Source organism: Dendrobates tinctorius, unplaced genomic scaffold, assembly GCF_039654945.1.
Source record: "Dendrobates tinctorius isolate UK_male_01 unplaced genomic scaffold, ASM3965494v1 ptg000086l, whole genome shotgun sequence".
Taxonomy (NCBI): domain Eukaryota; kingdom Metazoa; phylum Chordata; class Amphibia; order Anura; family Dendrobatidae; genus Dendrobates; species Dendrobates tinctorius.
The window spans coordinates 60718185-60738638 of NW_027361754.1; the positions used below are offsets into that span (position 1 = coordinate 60718185).

Here is a 20454-nt window from a genome sequence, read left to right on the forward strand (position 1 = left end):
TGTAAAATGGCAATTGGATAACTGAATGGTTACTGTGGGCAACTGCCCCTAAAGTTAGCGCAAAAAATAGAGCTATTTGTCATAGCAGCCGGTCTCCACAGTAACGCCGGAGTCTGGTGACAATGACAATTGTTCTAGTTTTTATGCTCTAACTTTGGGAGGCAGTTGTCCATAGCAACCAATCAGATTCCAACTTTAATGTGCTATAGAAATAAAAGCTGGAGTCTGATTGGTCGCTATGGAAAATCGCTTTAGCTTTATCCCTAACTTTGAGAATAGTTGTCCTTAACAGCCAATCAGATCAAAGCTTTAATGTGCTACACAAATATAAGCTGTGATCTCATTGGTTGCTAAGAGCAACTGCTCCCAAAGTTAGGGAAAAAGGTGAAGCGATTTTCCATAGCGACCAATCAGACTCCAGCTTTTATTTCTGCAACACATTAAAGTTGGAACCTGATTGGTTACTGTTATATTCCGCTGAGGAGGACGCCCCGCCCAGTCCTCACCCCGTTATAATAAGCCGCGAGCAGAGCGAGTATGGAGCCGTGTCAGTACCGCTGATGGAGGCTGCGGGGCTGCGGGCGATCACCGGGCTGCTGCTACTCGCACTCAGCGCTCTGCTGCCTGACCGGGCCGCCGCCTCTGTGTGTCCTGCGGACCAGTATCCGGAGACCTCCGGGGGTCGGGACGTGTGCTGCAACTACTGCGACGCAGGTGGGAACGGGGGTATATATATATATATACAGGGGGCGGCGGGGGGCGCAGGTGGTGCGGAGTCAGGAGGACTGACAGCACAGAGGGGCTGCTCCACTGTACACAGGGGGCACAGGACTGGGAAATATCGGAACATTAAAATAACCATGAAAGTGTTTATCAGCTATGTATCCTATCACTTATTTATCTATCCACCTATCTTATCTATCTATTATCTATCTATATAGAAAAAAATCAGGCAGCATTCCAGTTCAAGGAAAAATTGTGGGCTTTAATCCAGCACCAAGTGGTGCAACGTTTCGACCTCACAGCACGGTCTATCTATCTATTATTTATCTATCTATCATCTATCGATTATCTATCTATCTATCCTATAACTTATTTATATATCTATTATCTATCCATCATCTATCATATATCTATCTATCTCATATATATCTCATATCTGTTATTCTGTATTATCCATCTATCTATTATCTATCCATCATATATCTATCTATCATATATCTATCCCATATCTATCTATCTCATATATATCTCATATCTGTTATTCTGTATTATCCATCTATTATCTATCCATCATCTATCTATCTATCTATCATATATCTATCCCATATCTATCAATCTCATATATATCTCATATCTGTTATTCTGTATTATCCATCTATCTATTATCTATCCATCATCTATCTATCTATCATATATCTATCCCATATCTATCTATCTCATATATATCTCATATCTGTTATTCTGTATTATCCATCTATTATCTATCCATCATCTATCTATCTATCTATCATCTATCGATTATCTATCTATCTATCTATCCTATAACTTATTTATATATCTATTATCTATCCATCATCTATCATATATCTATCTATCTCATATATATCTCATATCTGTTATTCTGTATTATCCATCTATCTATTATCTATCCATCATCTATCTATCTATCATATATCTATCCCATATCTATCTATCTCATATATATCTCATATCTGTTATTCTGTATTATCCATCTATTATCTATCCATCATCTATCTATCTATCATATATCTATCCCATATCTATCTATCTCATATATATCTCATATCTGTTATTCTGTATTATCCATCTATTATCTATCCATCATCTATCTATCTATCTATCTATCATATATCTATCCCATATCTATCTATCTCATATATATCTCATATCTGTTATTCTGTATTATCCATCTATTATCTATCCATCATCTAGCTATCTATCTATCTATCTATCATATATCTATCCCATATCTATCTATCTCATATATATCTCATATCTGTTATTCTGTATTATCCATCTATCTATTATCTATCCATCATCTATCTATCTATCTCATATATCTATCCCATATCTATCTGTCTCATATATATCTCATATCTGTTATTCTGTATTATCCATCTATCTATTATCTATCCATCATCTATCTATCCCATATCTATCTATCTCATATATATCTCATATCTGTTATTCTGTATTATCCATCTATCTATTATCTATCCATCATCTATCTATCTATCTCATATATCTATCCCATATCTATCTATCTCATATATATCTCATATCTGTTGTTCTGTATTATCCATCTATTATCTATCTAAAAATAACAAATGGAACAGCACATTTGACAAATGCAATGTGGATGCAAAAACGCCTGCCACACAAAATATCTACATTTTGTTATCATGTATAGTAAGAAAAAAGGTAGTCATCCCTCCAATATTCACCAAAGCAAGTGGACTTTATTTAGCCCATATAGTGTGGCGACGTTTCAACCCAAAGAAAGCTTGAAAAAGGCTCACATAACCCAACTATATATAACAAATGGAGGTCGCAAACCTAAAAATAAGGTACCACATTATTGGACTTTATTGGCCCATGTGATGATGTTTCGGTTTTTAGAGTCCAATAACTTTGCACCGTATTTGAGTGCTGCCTCCATTTGTTTTTTTTATTCAGATATCTCAACACCAAGACACATTTGCTGGTGGTGATTTTTAGTTGTTTTTTTTTATTTCTATATCGCTCTCATCCATGTCTCTTTCTCATATTTATTTCTCAATCTCTAGCTTTCTTTCTCCCTTCTCTCTTTCTTTCACAGTTCTCTCCTCTTTCTTTCTCCTTCCTCTCTTCTCTCTTCCTTTCTCCCTACTCTCCCTCCTTTCTCCCTCCTCTCTTTCTTTCTTTTTTTCACCCTTCTCTCCTCTTTCTGTCTTTCTCCATTTTTCTCTTTCTTTCTCTCGTTTTCTTTCTGTCTTTCTTTCTCCCTTCCCTCCTCTCTTTTTATCTTCTCTTCTTTCCTTTCTCTTTCTTTCTCATTCTTTTTTCTCTCTTCATTCTCTTCTTTCTCTGTTTCTTTCTTTCTCCTCTTTCCTTCTCTTTCCTCTCTCTCTCCTCTCTCTTCTCTTCTCTCCTCTCCCTCGCCTCTCTTTTTCTCTACTCCACTTCTTTCTCCTCTCTTCTTTTTCTTCTTTGCTCTTTCTCCATTTCATCTCCTCTTTCTCTTCTTCTTTCCGCTTTCTCCATCTCATCTCCGCTTTCTCTTCTTCTTTCCACTTTCTCCATCTCATCTCCTCTTTTTCTTCTCCTTTCCTCTTTCTCCATCTCTTCTCTCTTTTAAATATAGCTTTCTAACTACATAAAAAATAAACACTTTCATTAATTGCAGGTGAAAAAATGTTTTTATCCCATGCCTCCATGTGCATACGTTGCCTTTTTTCTTATTTTAAATGTATTGATTTAGTGGTGTCGTAGCTGTTTTCGTTCTGACCAAAGTCAGTTTCTGCCAGATCACCAGTGAGTCCGAATTGTGAGGTTTCTCGCCCTTCTGTTCACAAGCGCTTGGAGACAAAATGACACACACACTGGTCGTGGTCAAATCACTTTATCTGACGTAATGAAATGCAAGGAATGTTTTATACCATTTACAACAATATGTGACTCTATGGAGCTCATTTGGCCCCCACCATCACCTCAGGGTCGTACCTTGTTTACAATGTACCCAGAACACGTTGTTGAGAACAAATATGATAACAAGTATAGTTTCCTTGAAGACAGAGACTACTAGTCTACATAAGAATAATTCTAGCAATAATAAGGCAAAAGGCAATTGAAGTCTTAAAGGCATTTAAAGGGATATAAAAGCAAACCATTAACTCTTCTATATCAGTGGTTACAGTAGTTCCAGGATCTGTGAGGCTTGCGCCCACTTTTTCTTGGCTTGGCGCTGCTTTGTTTTTCCATTCTATAGTTATTGTTGTAATAAAACTATATATTTCATCTAATATCAATGTCTGTCTAGATACCCAGATATAGAGGAAGTCTCACATTGGGAATAAAGTCTACCATTTGTCACCTTCCATTATATTCGGACGTCTTCTTTTTTTGTGTTACATCCGTAACTTGAACGCTGATCTGTCGCTATCCCGCGTCCATATTACATGACATGAGCCTTCCTCCTTGTAAATTGTCATTTGAGATGAACTTCTATGTAATTTCCCCAGAAGTCGGATGTGGAAATATCAAATCCTGTCAATGATTAGATATCAGTCTGTGACTTCCTATAGTGATACATGTAATGTGCAGCCTGCGCCTTTAAGTCTCCTGTGTATGGGGGTGGGGATGGGGGTGAGAATGTTTTTTTCGTTTTTGTCTTGAGATAAATATAGTTCACATTTACAATACAGAGATCTGCAGACGTTGCACCTTTCATGGTGAAAAGCAGAAAAGGGGAAAGTCCCGAAAAGAAAGGGACAGGTCTTGTACTCGCACATACCGCTATGGCTGCGGATCTGCATCTCATTGCTGCATTTAGCGGAAGGAGCACCTGAAAGTCTTACCTTCTTACATTATAACCTTTCCATATTCCCTATTAATTCATACTAGACGATCTCCACGCTCAGAATCCCTCTCTATTTCCCATTAGGAAGCCACTAATTTAGGGGAATCAATCTGTCATCAGGCTTTCAATCCCCCCCAAAAAATATTTATTTGCGCCAGTAGCTCTTTAAAAAAAAAAACAAGTCAGTAAATACTGTTACATAGCCTGTCTATTACTGAGAAATTAGCATTTGATATGCAAATGATGCTGAAGAGCTATGGTAGATCTGAAGCCTCTGTCACTCCAGCTCTATTCTCCGCCCTGCACCGTCTCCTCCTGCTTGATTGACAGCTCCTTTCCCTGAAATCATACACCATAGAGGCTGTCAGTCATGCAGGAGGACGCTGCACTTAGCTCGGAATAGAGCTGGAGTGACAGAGGCTTCCGATCTACAAATAGTTTGCCAACCTAATTTCCATATCATTGACATCAGCAGGACCCATTCACCCATAGCAGTCTGTTCACTGTGCTCCGATCTCGTTCCGATTATTACGGCCCTCTGACTGCGCCCTAAAAGTTTCATATCATACAGTACATGGGGTACTGCAAGGACTGTGTGGCGAAACCCCTGGGTAAGTGCACAATTTCACTGCAGCACCCCCACAGGAGGAATTAGGCATCACACAGTACAGATTAAAATCAATGGAATATCTGTGTGATGCAGGAAAGGCCCTTCTGATTAAGAGACACATGCCGCCATGTTCAAGAGATGAGGGGTCCTGAACAGAGGAAGCCCCTCTTTTTTTCATCAACTTAAATGTTGACAGTATAATATTTAAAAGGGTGGTGTCCGGTCCTCTGATAAAACGCAGATTCTGAATTCTGACAGCATACGTTGCACACACTCTCAGGATTCACCAGTATTGCCAGTGAGAGCAGGCGGTCACGTGACCGCAAGTGTGCGATTTGCACACTTCCGGTCACATTCCGACTAGCCAAGCACATCTAGTCTGCATGTGACTGCACATATGTAAATTTCGTACTTGTGGTCATGTGACCATCCGCACTCGCTGGCGAGTTTTATCAGAGGACCGGACAACTGCTTTTATTTTCCTTGTGGTGACGCTGTAAGGAAATTGGTGGTGCAATCAGCGGGACACCTACTGATCAGCTAATTGTTAAGGACTCTTCAAACCAAAAATCTTAAGGAGAACAAACACTTTCATTCTGCACTCACTTGGTAATCTCAAGTAAGGAAAGACTGACATATGGCTGAATAGGAGTGAATAAGGTTACGTTCACATGTCCAGTAGTGATCAGTTAGAATGGCAGCAATCTGTTGCCAAAAAAGTACAAAAATCTCAAACTGCGCTCAGTGACAAACATTAGCTAAAGGGGGACAACCCCAATAAGCAAGAAAAAGACACATTACTCACTGGCTAAAGCTCTGCTGATTGGCACCAATGCGCCTGTGGTTTCCTGCCAGTATTTGTTTCCTGCCAGAAGCCAATCACCAGCCCCAGTGATCACTTTCCATTCTTGCAGGCATCACCGCTGAGGCCAGTGATTGGCTGCAGAAGTCATGTGCTGGTATGACGTCTCATCCTTCCTGGCTGACGACCTTTTTTTCGTACTGTTTCTTGCTCGTTTTTTAGGTCAAGAGATATCAGAAATATGCACACCCTGGAATAGAGAATCAAAATGTAGAAGTTGTGGGGAAAACCACTTCAATGAAAAGAATGCCCGAGAAGACTGTAAGCCGTGCGCTTCCTGTATCACAGGTGAGCTAAAAAAATGTACCGGGAGATGACAGCCGCCTCTATATTTCTTATTAGAGTTTGTGGGTCACAGAACTGTCCTCCCAACTCATAATCCAGCTGTTAAAGAGTATATCCTGCTCTGATGGAAGCAGTGGCGTGAGTAGAGTCCGATGGGCCCCGTTGCAAGATTTGGACCAGGGCCCTGGTGCAAAATCTGGACCCCATCCTGGTATATATGTCCCTTATCCTGGGCCCCATCCATGTATATACTGTATGTCTCTTATCAGGATATATATATCCTCCATCCTGGTATATATACAGTACAGAGCAAAAGTTTGGACACACCTTCTCATTCAAAGAGTTTTCTTTATTTTCCAGACTGAAAATTGTAGATTCACTCTGAAGGCATCAAAACTATGAATTAACACATGTGGAATTATATAATTAACAAAATAGTGTGAAACAACTGAAAATATGTCTTATATTGTAGGTTCTTCAAAGTAGTCACCTTTTGCTTTGATTACTGCTTTGCACACTCTTGGCATTCTCTTGATGAGCTTCAAGTGGTAGTCACCGGAAATGGTCTTCCAACAGTCTTGAAGGAGTTCCCAGAGATGCTTAGCACTTATTGGCCCTTTTGCCTTCACTCTGCGGTCCAGCTCACCCCAAACCATCTCTATTGGGTTCAGGTCTGGTGACTGTGGAGGCCAGGTCATCTGGTGTAGCACCCCATCACTCTCCTTCTTGGTCAAATAGCCCTTACACAGCCTGGAGGTGTGTTTGTGGTCATTGTCCTGTTGAAAAATAAATGATGGTCCAACTAAATCCAAACCAGATGGAATAGCATGCCGCTGCAAGATGCTGTGGTAGCCATGCTGGTTCAGTATGCCTTCAGTTATGAATAAATCCCCAACAGTGTCACCAGCAAAGCACCCCCACACCATCACACCTCCTCCTCCATGCTTCACGGTGGGAACCAGGCATGTAGAGTCCATCCGTTCACCTTTTCTTCGTCACACAAAGACATGGTGGTTGGAACCAAAGATCTCAAATTTGGACTCATCAGACCAAAGCACGGATTTCCACTGGTCTAATGTCCATTCCTTGTGTTCTTTAGCCCAAACAAGTCTCTTCTGCTTGTTGCCTGTCCTTACAGTGGTTTCCTAGCAGCTATTTTACCATGAAGGCCTGCTGCACAAAGTCTCCTCTTAACCCCTTAACGACCAGGGGTATTTTTGGTTTTGCATTTTCATTTTTCCCTCCCCTTCTTTCCAGAGCCATAACTTTTTTATTTTTCCGTTTATATGGCCATGTGAGGGCTTATTTTTTGTGGGACAAGTTGTACTTTTAAATGACACCATTGGTTTTAGCATGTCGTATACTCGAAAACGGGAAAAAAATTCCAAGTGCGGTGAAATTCCCAAAAAAGTGCAATCCCACACTTGTTTTTTGCTTGGCTTTTTTGTTAGGTTCACTAGATGCTAAATCTGACCTGCCATTATGATTTTCCAGGTCATTACGAGTTCATAGACACCAAACATGTCTATGTCCTCTTTTATCTAAGTGGTGAAAAAAAATTCCAAAGTTTGCTAAAAAAAAAAAAAAAAAAAAATTTGCGCAATTCTCCGAGACCCGTAGCGTCTCCACTTTTCATGATCTCGGGTCGGGTGAGGGCTCATTTTTTCCATGCCGGACTGACGTTTTTAATGATACCACTTTTGTGCAGATACGTTCTTTTGATCGCCCGTTATTGCATTTTAATACAATGTCTTGGTGACCAAAAAAACGTAATTCTGGCGTTTTGAATTTTTTTTCTCGCTACACCGTTTAGCGATCGGGTTAATGCTGTTTTTTTATTGATAGATCGGGCGATTCTGAACGCGGAGATACCTAATATGTGTATGTGGGATTTTTTTTTTACTGTTTTATTTTGATGGGGGTGATTTGAACTTATGTTTTTTTAATTTTTTTTTATTTTTAAACATTTTTTTTTTTTTACTTTTGGCATGCTTCAATAGCCTCCATAGGAGGCTAGAAGCTTGCGCAACCCGATCGGCTCTGCTACATATGGGTGATGAGCAGATCGCCCATATGTAGCAGATTTACTGCTGTGCTTTCAGCGCCGACCACCGGGTGGCGCTGAAAGCCTTATGCCTGGAACAACCATAGAGGTCTCATAGAGACCTCTGGTTGTCCAGGCAACGTGACGCCGATCACGTGACGGGGTCGGCGATGACGTCATTTCCGGCTTTGACAGCGGCATTTAACTAGTTAATAGGCGCGGGCGGACGGCGATTCCGCTCGCGCCTATTGCGGGCACATGTCAGCTGTTCATAACAGCTGACGTGTCCCGGCTTTGATGCGGGCTCAGCGCCTGAGCCCTCATCAAAGCAGGGGAGATGTCCGATGACGGACTGTGTCCGTCATTGGACATTAAGGGGTTAACAGTTGTTGTAGAGATGTGTCTGCTGCTAGAACTCTGTGTGGCATTGACCTGGTCTCTAATCTGAGCTGCTGTTAACCTGCGATTTCTGAGGCTGGTGACTCGGATGAACTTATCCTCTGCAGCAGAGGTGACTCTTGGTCTTCCTTTCCTGGGGCGGTCCTCATGTGAGCCAGTTTCTTTGTAGCGCTTGATGGTTTTTGCCAATGCACTTGGGGATGCTTTTAAAGTTTTCCCAATTTTTCGGACTGACTGACCTTCATTTCTTAAAGTAATGATGGCCACTCGTTTTTCTTTGCTTAGCTGCTTTTTTCTTGACATAATACAAATTCTAGAAGTCTATTCAGTAGGACTATCAGCTGTGTATCCACCAGACTTCTGCACAACACAACTGATGGTCCCGTGAAAACCATTTCCGGTGACTACCTCTTGAAGCTCATCAAGAGAATGCCAAGAGTGTGCAAAGCAGAAATCAAAGCAAAAGGTGGCTACTTTGAAGAACCTAGAATATAAGACATATTTTCAGTTGTTTCACACTTTTTTGTTAATTTTATAATTCCACATGTATTAATTCATAGTTTTGATGCCTTCAGAGTGAATCTACAATTTTCATAGTCCTGAAAATAAAGAAAACTCTTTGAATGAGAAGTTGTGTCCAAACTTTTGGTCTGTACTGTACATGTTCTGGTATATGTCCCCATTCTGCTGCTGTTTTTTAATGCGTAGAAAGAAAATATTATACTCACCTTTCCTCTGCTCCCTTGCCGCGCGGCGTCTTATTCTGAAGCCGGAAGCTTACTTTAACATGCAAGCAACGGGAGCTGATGATGTCACTGCCATGTATCCCTGGTCACGTGCATGCCAACATCAGCTGCTAGCCTCTGATTGGCCGGCAGCTTGTATTGCAGCGGTGCACCGCAATGCACTTCAACTGACTGTACACCCGAGGATGCACATCCAGTTGAAGTTTACGCTGGTGTCAACGACCGTTCACCCACTCATACCCAGGCGCGACCACGATGTGCACTCCCCTGGAGTGAAGTCAATTATAAAACTTTTTCCTGTTCACTTATATGGACATTTCCAGAGAAGATTCAGCAGCTTTATCCAGTTACATCAGCTATTGGGGGCTACACTTGGAAAAAGGGGACTCTGGAGGACATGCAAATGAGATAATATAGCAAGGTCACTTCTTCTGATCATGAATTTGTTGTCTTCTGATTTGACAGCTTTTGGGAGCATTGAGAAGAAGCCGTGCACGAAAAGCTCAGATGCCATTTGTGAATGTCCTGAGGGAAGTACAGCAAGAAACAAGCGCAAAACCGCCTGTCTATGTGACAAGGGAAAGGAGATTGTGAATACCAGTATGTAGTGTGCATGACCATTTATATATAAAGAGTACTAATCATTTTCCGAGCCGCTCTCTGGTCGAGTGTCCAGTCTTATCCTACCTGACAGCTGGTCTTCATTTCTGAGCCCGACATCCATGGCCTGGCATACTGTGCACCTCTAATCCTTACCAGGTCCCACTTATTGTGAGAGCGTGCCATGACGCTAGTTTCGGAAGTGCTCATGATATCCAGCCGTGGATGCTGGGAGCAGAAATGAAGGAAGACCAGCTTCCCTCAAGTTAGACTGGACGCTGGACCAGGGCAAAGCGAATCGACTACTGCTACTATAGTTAAGCCCTTGATTAGGAATAGCTGTCGGACAAGCATCCTAGTCATCAGTTTTAGAAGGTGCATGAGCACTTTTTTCTTTCTATAGACGGGAGTACATGTAGACCAGGTCAGATCAGCTTTATAACTGTCAGCTTTTGGTCTTACTGCTGTGAATCACAAGGACACTCAATTTTTTTTTTTTTTTTCAGAATGCCAGCCATGCAAACCTGGATATTTCTCAGTGGCAGAAAATAGCTTGTGTCGGCCATGGACAAAGTAAGTAATTAAAAAATAAATACAAGCCTTCTTAAATAAAAAGTCCCGTTGTTTTCTTGGCCCAACTACTGGGATTGTATTCGGCAGAAATAAAGTTTTCATGCCATGACAAATGCTTGATAGAGAAGGTCAGCCACCCCCGTGGCCATGACGGCTCCAGGTCATGGACCAGTGGCCCCCTTTCTACTGCTCACTTCAGTTGACAAATGTAGAATATGTTGACCAATGTGATTATAGGCCACCAATACCCACTGGCTCTCTGGGCATTTTTACCTGATGCAAAACTGCATTAATAAAGCTTTTTTTTATAGGTAAAACATATGACATAAATGTTGCACTTGTAAAAGCTGAGCGAACAGTTGCAAAACTGCAGCAAGTTGCAGTCAAACCTGGTGCAGTTTTATGATGCGATTTTGTCATGATGGAAACACCGCAGAAGTAGAAGATGTCACAATATGTTTCAATCTATCATGGCCTATGAATTCCTTGTCTGTGTAGCTGTCTCATATTTAAGGGAATCTGTCAGCAGGTTTTTCGTACCTTATCTGGGAGAAGCATAATGTAGGCAAAGAGAAGCTGAATCCAACGATGTATAACTTAGATTACAGGGTGCAGCCGTGCTGACACAATCAGAGCTTTTAGATTTAGAGTGAAGCAGAGCTGAGAAAGCTAGCCCCGCCCCATCACAACTAACCATGCCCTCACCACAGCTAACAGTGCCCACACAGGGCTTTCTGTATGCAAAGTCCATATACAGTGAGATGCCTGTCACAGGAGGGGGCGTTGCCGGATCAGGGGGCACGTTGTGCTGTGTTCGGCAATGATAAGCTCCTGATGCTAAAATCAATCATTGCAAGCAAACAAAACCACAGAGCTTGATGAGAGGCATGGCAGAAATCTGTGTTTTAATCCCTACAGTATGCTGTCTTCGGATTAAATAGCAAAATCCTGCTGACAGATTCCCTTTTAAGCTGTATTTTTGGGTTTTACATTGGCCTGTTTTTGCTTTTCAGCTGTAGCGCATTGGGTCAAAGCGTCTTAGAGCAGGGATCAGCCATGATGGACGTGAAATGTACCAAATCCAGCAATGCGATGGTTACAATTCCCACCACTACTAGGACACCAACTTCTTCCAGTTACAGAAGAAAAGTATCCGGCCTTCCGAATGTTACTACTACTATCCATATGTCGGTCCGTAACACCACCACATCTAGTAGATCTTTGGATTGGGGTAAGCAGATGGGCTTCACTAAGGGAAGGGGGGCAACGGGAACATGTATCCAGGGTATTTAGGTTATTACATTGCACTTTATCCCTGGATGAAAGGTAGACTAGCTAAAGTTCTGCAGGTAAATGTCATTTTCACATTTGGAAGTTATCCTTTTTCCTATTTCCTGTGAAGTGGCAGTGCTCATGATCAACACCTGCTCCATTGAAAAGGCTTGATTCCTGGTATCTGTGTGGGGTAACAGCGGTCAGACGTGTCAGGAGGTATATAATGTCGGACTGGGGTGCCAGTGGCCCACCAGGAACATCAACTCCAGGGCCCCACTTTTCAGCTACATGCAAATATGACTTTATGCTCACTCACAAAATCCCATAGCAATAATCCTGATTGTTAGATGAATAAGATGCTGCCGTTGTTTGTGTATGGTGATTGAACTGTATTGTGCCAGGTACTGCTCATATAAGAGGGTGGTTGCCCATTCCTGTAGAGGGGCCCACCTGAGGATTCTCCTGCTCTCCAGTCAGCCAGTCCAAGCTCACTGGATTCTAAAACTTCAGCAGATCTCAGCCCGTTTCCATCTGCATTCAGCAAGTCTCAATTTCCATACAGGCAATTCCAAGAAAATCATGCTAGAATGGAGAAATAGAGAACATAAACCTTCAGACTTTCCTGATCAGGCTGAAAAATATATATATATTTTCCAGTTTGGGGTTTTCTGCAGATGTGTTTTCTTTTTTCACAGGGGAAAATCCTCTTCTGCATTTTTGTAGTCTTTCCATTTTGGCATAACATAAGAAAGATTATTATTTTCCCATAGCAAAAATCCATATGATTATTGCATTGCAGTCATAAAAGATAAAAACACACCGATGACGTCTCCCATTGATGCATCATAAATGTTCATGAGGGGGAAAACCCTGAAGAGGAAGGAGGAGGGGGAGAAATCGGAACGAAGCGTTCAGACTGTGGCGAGGATCAGTGTCAGATGGGATCCTGTTTCCTGTTCAGCAGCTTCCCCTTGTATCTGGTCTCTACTTTTGCAGACATAATGTATTAAGACTTGAGATACATGGGAATACGGGTGTTTTTTGGTGGAAACTTTGTAACTAACATGCGGTTTGGTGGCCCTGAACCGTCTTGTCGGGTGAAACAATACTCTCAACCGCTCTATGAAAAGTGGAGCAGACCTGTCTGACCGTCCCTTTAATGGTCCTATTAAATTAACACATCCTGCTAAAGTATAGATATTAAAGCGTAAGTATATAGCATGGATGTGGTCGCCTATTGTTTTATGGTCGTCATTTGCAAGCGAGGTCTGGCAGGGGGGGGAGGGGGGTCCAGTCGTTTAGTTGCAACTTTTTTAAAAGTTTCAAAAGTTTTGCGTAAAAGTCCCCCATGATTTTATGATTTTTTTTTTATGTAACGCTTAACAGACCATGGGTTTTTTATGCTAAAGAGTTGTAAAAAAAAGCTAAAGACAAAGTATTTTTGCGCAAATTTCATCCACCGCGTGCATCATTTGCCCCCTGAAACAAACAAATGTCACAAGACCAAAAAAAAAAAAGTGACTTAAAACCTGTCAGTGGAGTTTTAGTTTTCCATTTAGAAATCGTCCAGACCTGAATAAGCAAGATTTTCTAATGTTTCGTTTTTGGTCATGCCGGCATGGAGAGAGAATGACAACCACACCAGCTGTGGGCAGTCATCTGTCTGACTCCATACATATTCTTAGAGTTTAAATAAAAGAGGAGGGCGTTGAAAATACTACGTTTGCAAAATAGTGCATACATTGAAATATGCTTAGCTGTTAGCAATCCTTATCTACGTTACCAGAGAAGTATAACATTTTATTTGCACGCAAGACAAGGATAGCAAACTAAGCATTACACCCATGTCTTTTCATTACATCAGCTGAAAAGAGTGTCTAGGCATAATAATGGCATACATACAATCATGTATGTACTGTATATATATATACACTCACACACATACACGTATGCATCTATATATATATACATGCACATAAAAGAAAGGACTTTATTACAATTATTATAACAAACCCCTGATAATTTATGAATTGGGCCTTTAGTGTTTTCGGAGCTTGCTTTCCTCGTGAAATAAGATGTAACAATGTCCTGATTGTTCTCTTAGGGACTCTGTCATTAATCCTGATCGGGGCCATCCTGCTTATAGTATCTGCTGGAATAATCCTGACACTGATAATGCAGACCTATCGTAAGAAGATGAACAGAGGTTACATCAGTAAGTGTAACCCCACAATTCCCTCTTATTAGCGGGCTCAACAGGAGAAAACTAGACAGTCTTGGCACTTGCCTAGGGCTCTCTGCAAGCTGGGGTCAAGTACAATAAGGCAAGTTGAGTTGAGGGGGTATGTCTGTCTCTTCTGCTGTCTGTGTTACCAGAGGTATTGTCTCAAGGTCAAAAATGTCCAGAGTTTACTCTTTTATTCCCACTGCACCCCTGAATATTTTGTTGTTTTTTTTTAATCCCCCATATGGTTCCAGAGATATAATCCTCTTTATTTAATGCATTTTTTGGGGGGTCTTTACGAGGGGGCGTTGCTCACAGGATCCTCTGGAGCGTGGCTCATAGGATCCTCTGGGGTGGGGCTCACAGGATCCTCTGGGGCTTGAATCCTCTGCAGTGTGGCTTAGGGTGTGTGCACACGTTGCGGATCCTGCGTTGTTCAGTACCATTTTAGGCTATGTAAAATGAAAAACGCAGTACACATGTTGCAGATATTTCCGCGCAGATTAGCTGCGGATTTAAATCCACAGCATGTCACTTCTTTGTGCGGATTCCGCAGCGGTTTGGCACCTGCTCCATGACAGGTGTCAAACCGCAGGCTAATCCGCAGTAAATCCGCAAATAAACCACAGGTCATTTGACCTGCGGATTTAGACAAATCTGCGTGGAAAAATCCGCAGAAGAATCCGCAACCTGTGCACACACCCTTACAGGATCCTCTGGGGAGTGACTAACATGATACTCTGGGGCTTGGATCCTCTGCAGCGTGGCTTACAGGATCCTCTGGGGAGTGGCTCACATGATCCTCTGAGGGTGTCTTACAGGACCGTCTGTGATGTGGCCTACAAGATCCTCTGGGAGGGTGTCTCACAGGATCCTCTCGAGTGTGGGTCACGGGATCCTCTGGGGCGTGTCATTCAGCTGCTCTATATTATGCTTTATGCACTGCCTACTTGTAAAGGTCAGACCAGAAAAATTAGCACTTAATAAAAAAAGTCCATATCTCTGGAGCCGTATGGATGATTTAAAAAAGATAAACGAAAAATGGATTATTCAGGGGGAGTAGTAGCAATAAACTTAGATAAAAACAAACAAAACTGCCCACCTATGACCTTGTGACAGGTCCCCCAGTCCTTAGGCCTATTACTACAGTAGAAAGGTATGTCACTAAGTCACAAGAAGTGATTATAATTTTATCCAATAATTAAACCAGATCTATCACCAGATTTTACAATACAAACTGAATACATTACTGTGTACATTTTAGACCTGATGAGACAGGAGTACTTTCTTTGAAAACCTGAGTCAGCAAGGCTATATAATCCTGATTATATGATGAGCATTTTATGAGTCCAGTAGTTAGACAGAAAAAAAGTTTAGCAAAGAATAATTCAGCCATTCTCATATGAATTTTCAAAGTAAGTACACCAGCCTCATCAAGGCTAAGATAGTCGTTTAATAATGTACGCAGTTTGTATTATGACAGATCTCGTTAACATCCTATAATCTTATGAATCATCACTAGATTATATCATCATTTAACCCCTGGGACTTCCGCCTGTCCTGATAATGAAGGTACAACGGCCGCCCCAGAACCTCAGTGTTTGTGCAAAACGCAGCGGCCTTGGTATCCAGCAATTTTACCACAATCCTAAGCTTTACCCTGACATTGGGCACCCAGCTTGGGATCAACTGCAGTATTCAACATTTTTATTCTTCCCTTTTGTGTCTCTTCCCAGGAGGTGAGAGGTTCAGAGTTCCCGTACAAGAGGAGAGCACGAGTTCAGACTCCAGTCTTCCCAAGGACGGTCTAGCATGACGGAGGTCTCGCAATGGAGCGCAGTTCATGGACTGCTTATTACTCACTGGTATCCAGTGGCTTATTCTACCGGACAGCGATACGGGAGAGATCCATAGACACGCCACTCGAAAATCTCTGCACCAAAGCGAATTGTCAAGGATTTAACCTTTTCACAACCAGACCGGTTTAACTTGAAGCTGATTTTTATGTTTTTTTCCCGCTCGAAAGATGCGTCTTTATTTTTGTAAAAAGCTGGAAAAAGATACAATTTTAATAATTTAATTTCTTTAATTATGCATAGTGAACTTGAAAATTAAAATTTAGCTTCATTCTGATATATGTGATTGTTATTGATTTTCTACTCATGGTTAGGCCACGTTCACACGGTCAGTATTTTATATCAGTCTTTGTAAGCCAAAACCAGGAGTGGGACAATCAGAGGAAAAGTACGCTTCTCCAAAAAATAAAGGGAACACTTATACAACAGAGTATAACTCCAAGTAAATCAAACTTCTGTGAAATCAAGCTGTCCACTTAGGAAGCAACACTGATTGACAATCAATTTCACATGCTGTTGTACAAATGGAATAGACAACAGATGGAAATGATTGGCAATTATCAAGTCACACTCAATAAAGGAGTGGTTCTGCAGGTGGGGACCACGTCTCAGTACCAACGCTTTCTGGCTGATGTTTTGGTCACTTTTGAATGTTGGTTGTGCTTTCACACTCGTGGTAGCATGAGACGGACTCTACCACCCACACCAGTGGCTCAGGTAGTGCAGCTCATCCAGGATGGCACATCAATGCGAGCTGTGGCATGAAGGTTTGCTGTGTCTCAACATAGTGTCCAGAGGCTGGATGCGCTACCAGGAGACAGGCCAGTACACCTGGAGACGTGGAGGGGCCGTAGGAGGGCAGCAACCCAGCAGCAGGACCGCTACCTCAGCCTTTGTGCAAGGAGGAACAGGAGGAGCACTGCCAGAGCGCTGCAAAATGACCTCCAGCAGGCCACAAATGTGCATGTGTCTGCACAAACGGTTAGAAACCGACTCCATGAGGATGGTCTGAGGGACCGACGTCCACAGATGGGGGTTGTGCTCACAGCCCAATACCGTGCAGGACGCTTGGCATTTGCCACAGAACACCAGGATTGGCAAATTCGCCACTGGCGCCCTGTGCTCTTCACAGATGAAAGCAGGTTCACACTGAGCACGTGTGACAGAGTCTGGAGATGCCATGGAGAGTGATCTGCTGCCTGCAACATCCTTCAGCATGACCGATTTGGCAGTGGGTCAGTAATGGTGTGGGGTGGCATTTCTTTGGAGGGCCACACAGCCCTCCATGTGCTCGCCAGAGGTAGCCTGACTGCCATTAGGTATCGAGATGAGATCCTCAGACCCCTTGTGAGACCATATGCTGGTGTGGTTCCCCCTAGGTTCCTCCTAATGCAGGACAATGCCAGACCTCGTGGCTGGAGTGTGTCAGCAGTTCCTGCAAGATGAAGGCATTGAAGCTATGGACTGGCCAGCCTGTTCCCCAAACCTGAATCCGATTGAGCACATGTGGGACATCATGTCTCGCTCCATCCACAAACGTGTCACGTTGCACCACAGACTGTCTAGGAGTTGGCGGATGCTTTAGTCCAGGTCTGGGAGGAGATTCCTCAGGAGACCATCCGCCGCCTCATCAGGAGCATGCCCAGGGTTGTACAGTAGGGAGGTCATACAGGCACGTGGAGGCCACACACAATACTGAGCATCTTTTCCTTGTCATGAGGCATTTCCACTGAAGTTGGATCAGCCTGTAATTTGATTTTCCATTTTGATTTTGAGTATCATTCCAAATCCAAACCTCCATGGGATATTCATTTTGATTTACATTAATAATTGTTATGTTCTATTCTTCTGAACACATTCCACGTTGTAATGAATAGAAATTTGAAACTGGAATATTTCATTCAGAGATATCTAGGATGTGGTATTTTAGTGTTCCCTTTATTTTTTTGAGCAGTGTATAATTAGAAACATGTCCCCACTTCTGGTTTTGGCTTATAAATACTGATGTGAAATACTTACCAAATACTGGATTTGTGAGCGTGGCCTTAGGGATATTGGTATGACTGGCTGTGACTTTATCATTTTTTTGAGGCTATGGTCAGACAGCTGTGGCTTCCCTCATCTGAGATAATTGAGTCAATTATGCTAATAAGATTATGATCACAGTGTGATCTGATTCTCACAATGGAGAAGATGGAGAATTTTTTTTCCCCATCTTCATTATTGTGCTAGTCTGTGAAAATCAGTAGAAAACACTGTGTGCACTACTGTAGTGGTGCCAAGTTAGGTTCCCAATCCATATATGATAAAATGAAAACCTGGCACTCAACTTAATGCTTGGTGAGGCAGTTTATTGTAGTATCAGAAAATGTTTTGGTCAATATAGACCTTCATCAGTTACGTACTAGTATGTTTGAAAGTAGCTTGAAGGAGGGCGCTTTTTATGTTATTCACTGATAACGCCAGTAATCAAATAGTCAGAATGCTGCTGTAACGCAGGATAATCTTAAGGCTATGTCCCCACGTTGCGTGTTCAAACGCACACTAAAAACCGGACTCCTTCCCAGAAATTGCGCATTTTTTTCCGCGCGATTTCACAGCGATTTTCTCAAGCACTTTCCAAGCGATTTGAAGCATCGCTTGGAAAGTGATTGACAGGTTGGTCACACTCGTCAAACATAGTGTTTGACAAGTGTGAGCAGCTTTTTACTATTAAGGCCGCCTATGCAGCATCAATAGTAAAAGATAAAATGTTGAAAATGATAAAAAAATCGGGGTATATTTACCTTCTGACGTCCCGCGCAGTCTCAGCGATGCTCCCGTTCCCAGCGATGCCTTGCGAGATCTGTGATGACGTTGGTCTCGCGTTGCTATAGCGATCTCGCGAGACCACGTCATCACAGGACCTTGCCGCAAGGCATCGCTGGGAACGCTGAGGCCGGGAATGCAGCGCGGGACGTCGGACGGTAAATATACCCCGATTTTTTATTCTTTTTTTACAAGGGTATGGTACCCAGGGCCTGGAGGACAGTCTCCTCTCCTCCACACCGTGGGTACCAACCGCACATGAGACGCTTAACTTCCTGCATGGTGGATAGCCACATGCGGGAAGTAAGCGATTCTCATGCATTCCTATGTGTGCGGAATCGCGGCAATTCTTTGTGATTCCGCACAAAAGAATGAGCATGCTGCGATTTTTTCCGCAATGCGATTCCGCCGCGGAAAAAAGCGCAGCATTAGCACAGCATGTGCGGAATGCCATAGGAATGCATGGGGGGCGTTCTGTACACGATTTTTAAACGTTTTCGCGCCGAAAATCGCGGCAAAAACGCTTAAAAATCGCATCGTGGGCACACAGCCTAATAGTTGAAAATATCAGCGCAGCCTGGTCCTCCTGGACGTAGGTAAACACGTTATCAGTAACTGATTACTGGCGTTATCACTGAATAACATAAAAAGCGCCCTCCTTCAAGCTACTTTCAAACATACTAGCACGTAACTGATGAAGGTCTATATTGACCGAAACGTTTTCTGGTACTACAATAAACTGCCTCACCAAGCATTAAGTTGAGTGCCAGGTTTTCATTTTATCAGTCTGTGAAAATCAGGCTGCACTCAGATATCATCCGAGTGCAGTCTGATGTTTTCTACAGACACATTTACTTGCATGGCCGAGAGTGCTCTGAATATTTGATCCAACTCGGGCATGCTGCGTTTTTGTGGTTTGTCTGAGGAAAATATGGGACATACGCACTGCCTCTTAGACTAACATTGGTCCAAGTGCAAACCAATATTTTGTCAGATCAACATTCGGACTGAAAGTATGGCAATGTGCATGAGCCCTTAGTATGATATCTGCTCTAATATCTGCAGCAAAAATTGACATGCCGATATTTCTGTCACAGAATCCTTCCCACATGAATCCACCCCAGGGGAATTTTAGCAGCAGAAGTTCAGGACAATGTTCAAAACAGATCCCATTTACTTGCGGTGTAAGATGCCTGCAGCGTGTTCTCGGCACGTCCGATCTAGTGCGGAAATGCAGAGTATTTTGTAATCAAATATCGTGTTTTGGGGCAGATTTTCATGAGGAAGATTTTCATGACCGGATGTCGGAACTTTAGGTCCAGTCACACTGCAATGTTATTGTGAACGTTAGGAAGTCTCGTTTCATAATCGTGCAGTCTGAACAGCCACGAGACATGCAGCCAAGGGGACTCAAACATATTATTCGAGCACGCCGAAGTCACTCGGTTAGCACCCGAGCATGCTCAGATAGCACCTTATCCCAGCACGTTCAATCATCACTAGTCTTAGTGTGTCTGTGCCACATTTCTTTTTCTGATGGCTCCGCCAGAAGAATGAATCTCCAGTGTGCACGTGTCCTGAAGGTTTTTG

The 20454-nt window shown here is 42.5% G+C and overlaps 1 protein-coding gene across 1 annotated transcript; it reads left to right on the forward strand.

Annotated features, from left to right (window-relative positions):
• Nucleotides 1-462: 462 nt before the first annotated feature.
• Nucleotides 463-16333, forward strand: TNFRSF4 (TNF receptor superfamily member 4). The gene is made up of 7 exons (XM_073585487.1): nt 463-714; nt 6217-6342; nt 9994-10128; nt 10635-10701; nt 11715-11932; nt 14081-14191; nt 15937-16333. The coding sequence occupies exons 1-7, from the start codon at nt 561-563 to the stop codon at nt 16014-16016; spliced, it is 891 nt and encodes a 296-aa protein (XP_073441588.1). The 5' UTR covers nt 463-560; the 3' UTR covers nt 16017-16333.
• Nucleotides 16334-20454: the final 4121 nt, after the last annotated feature.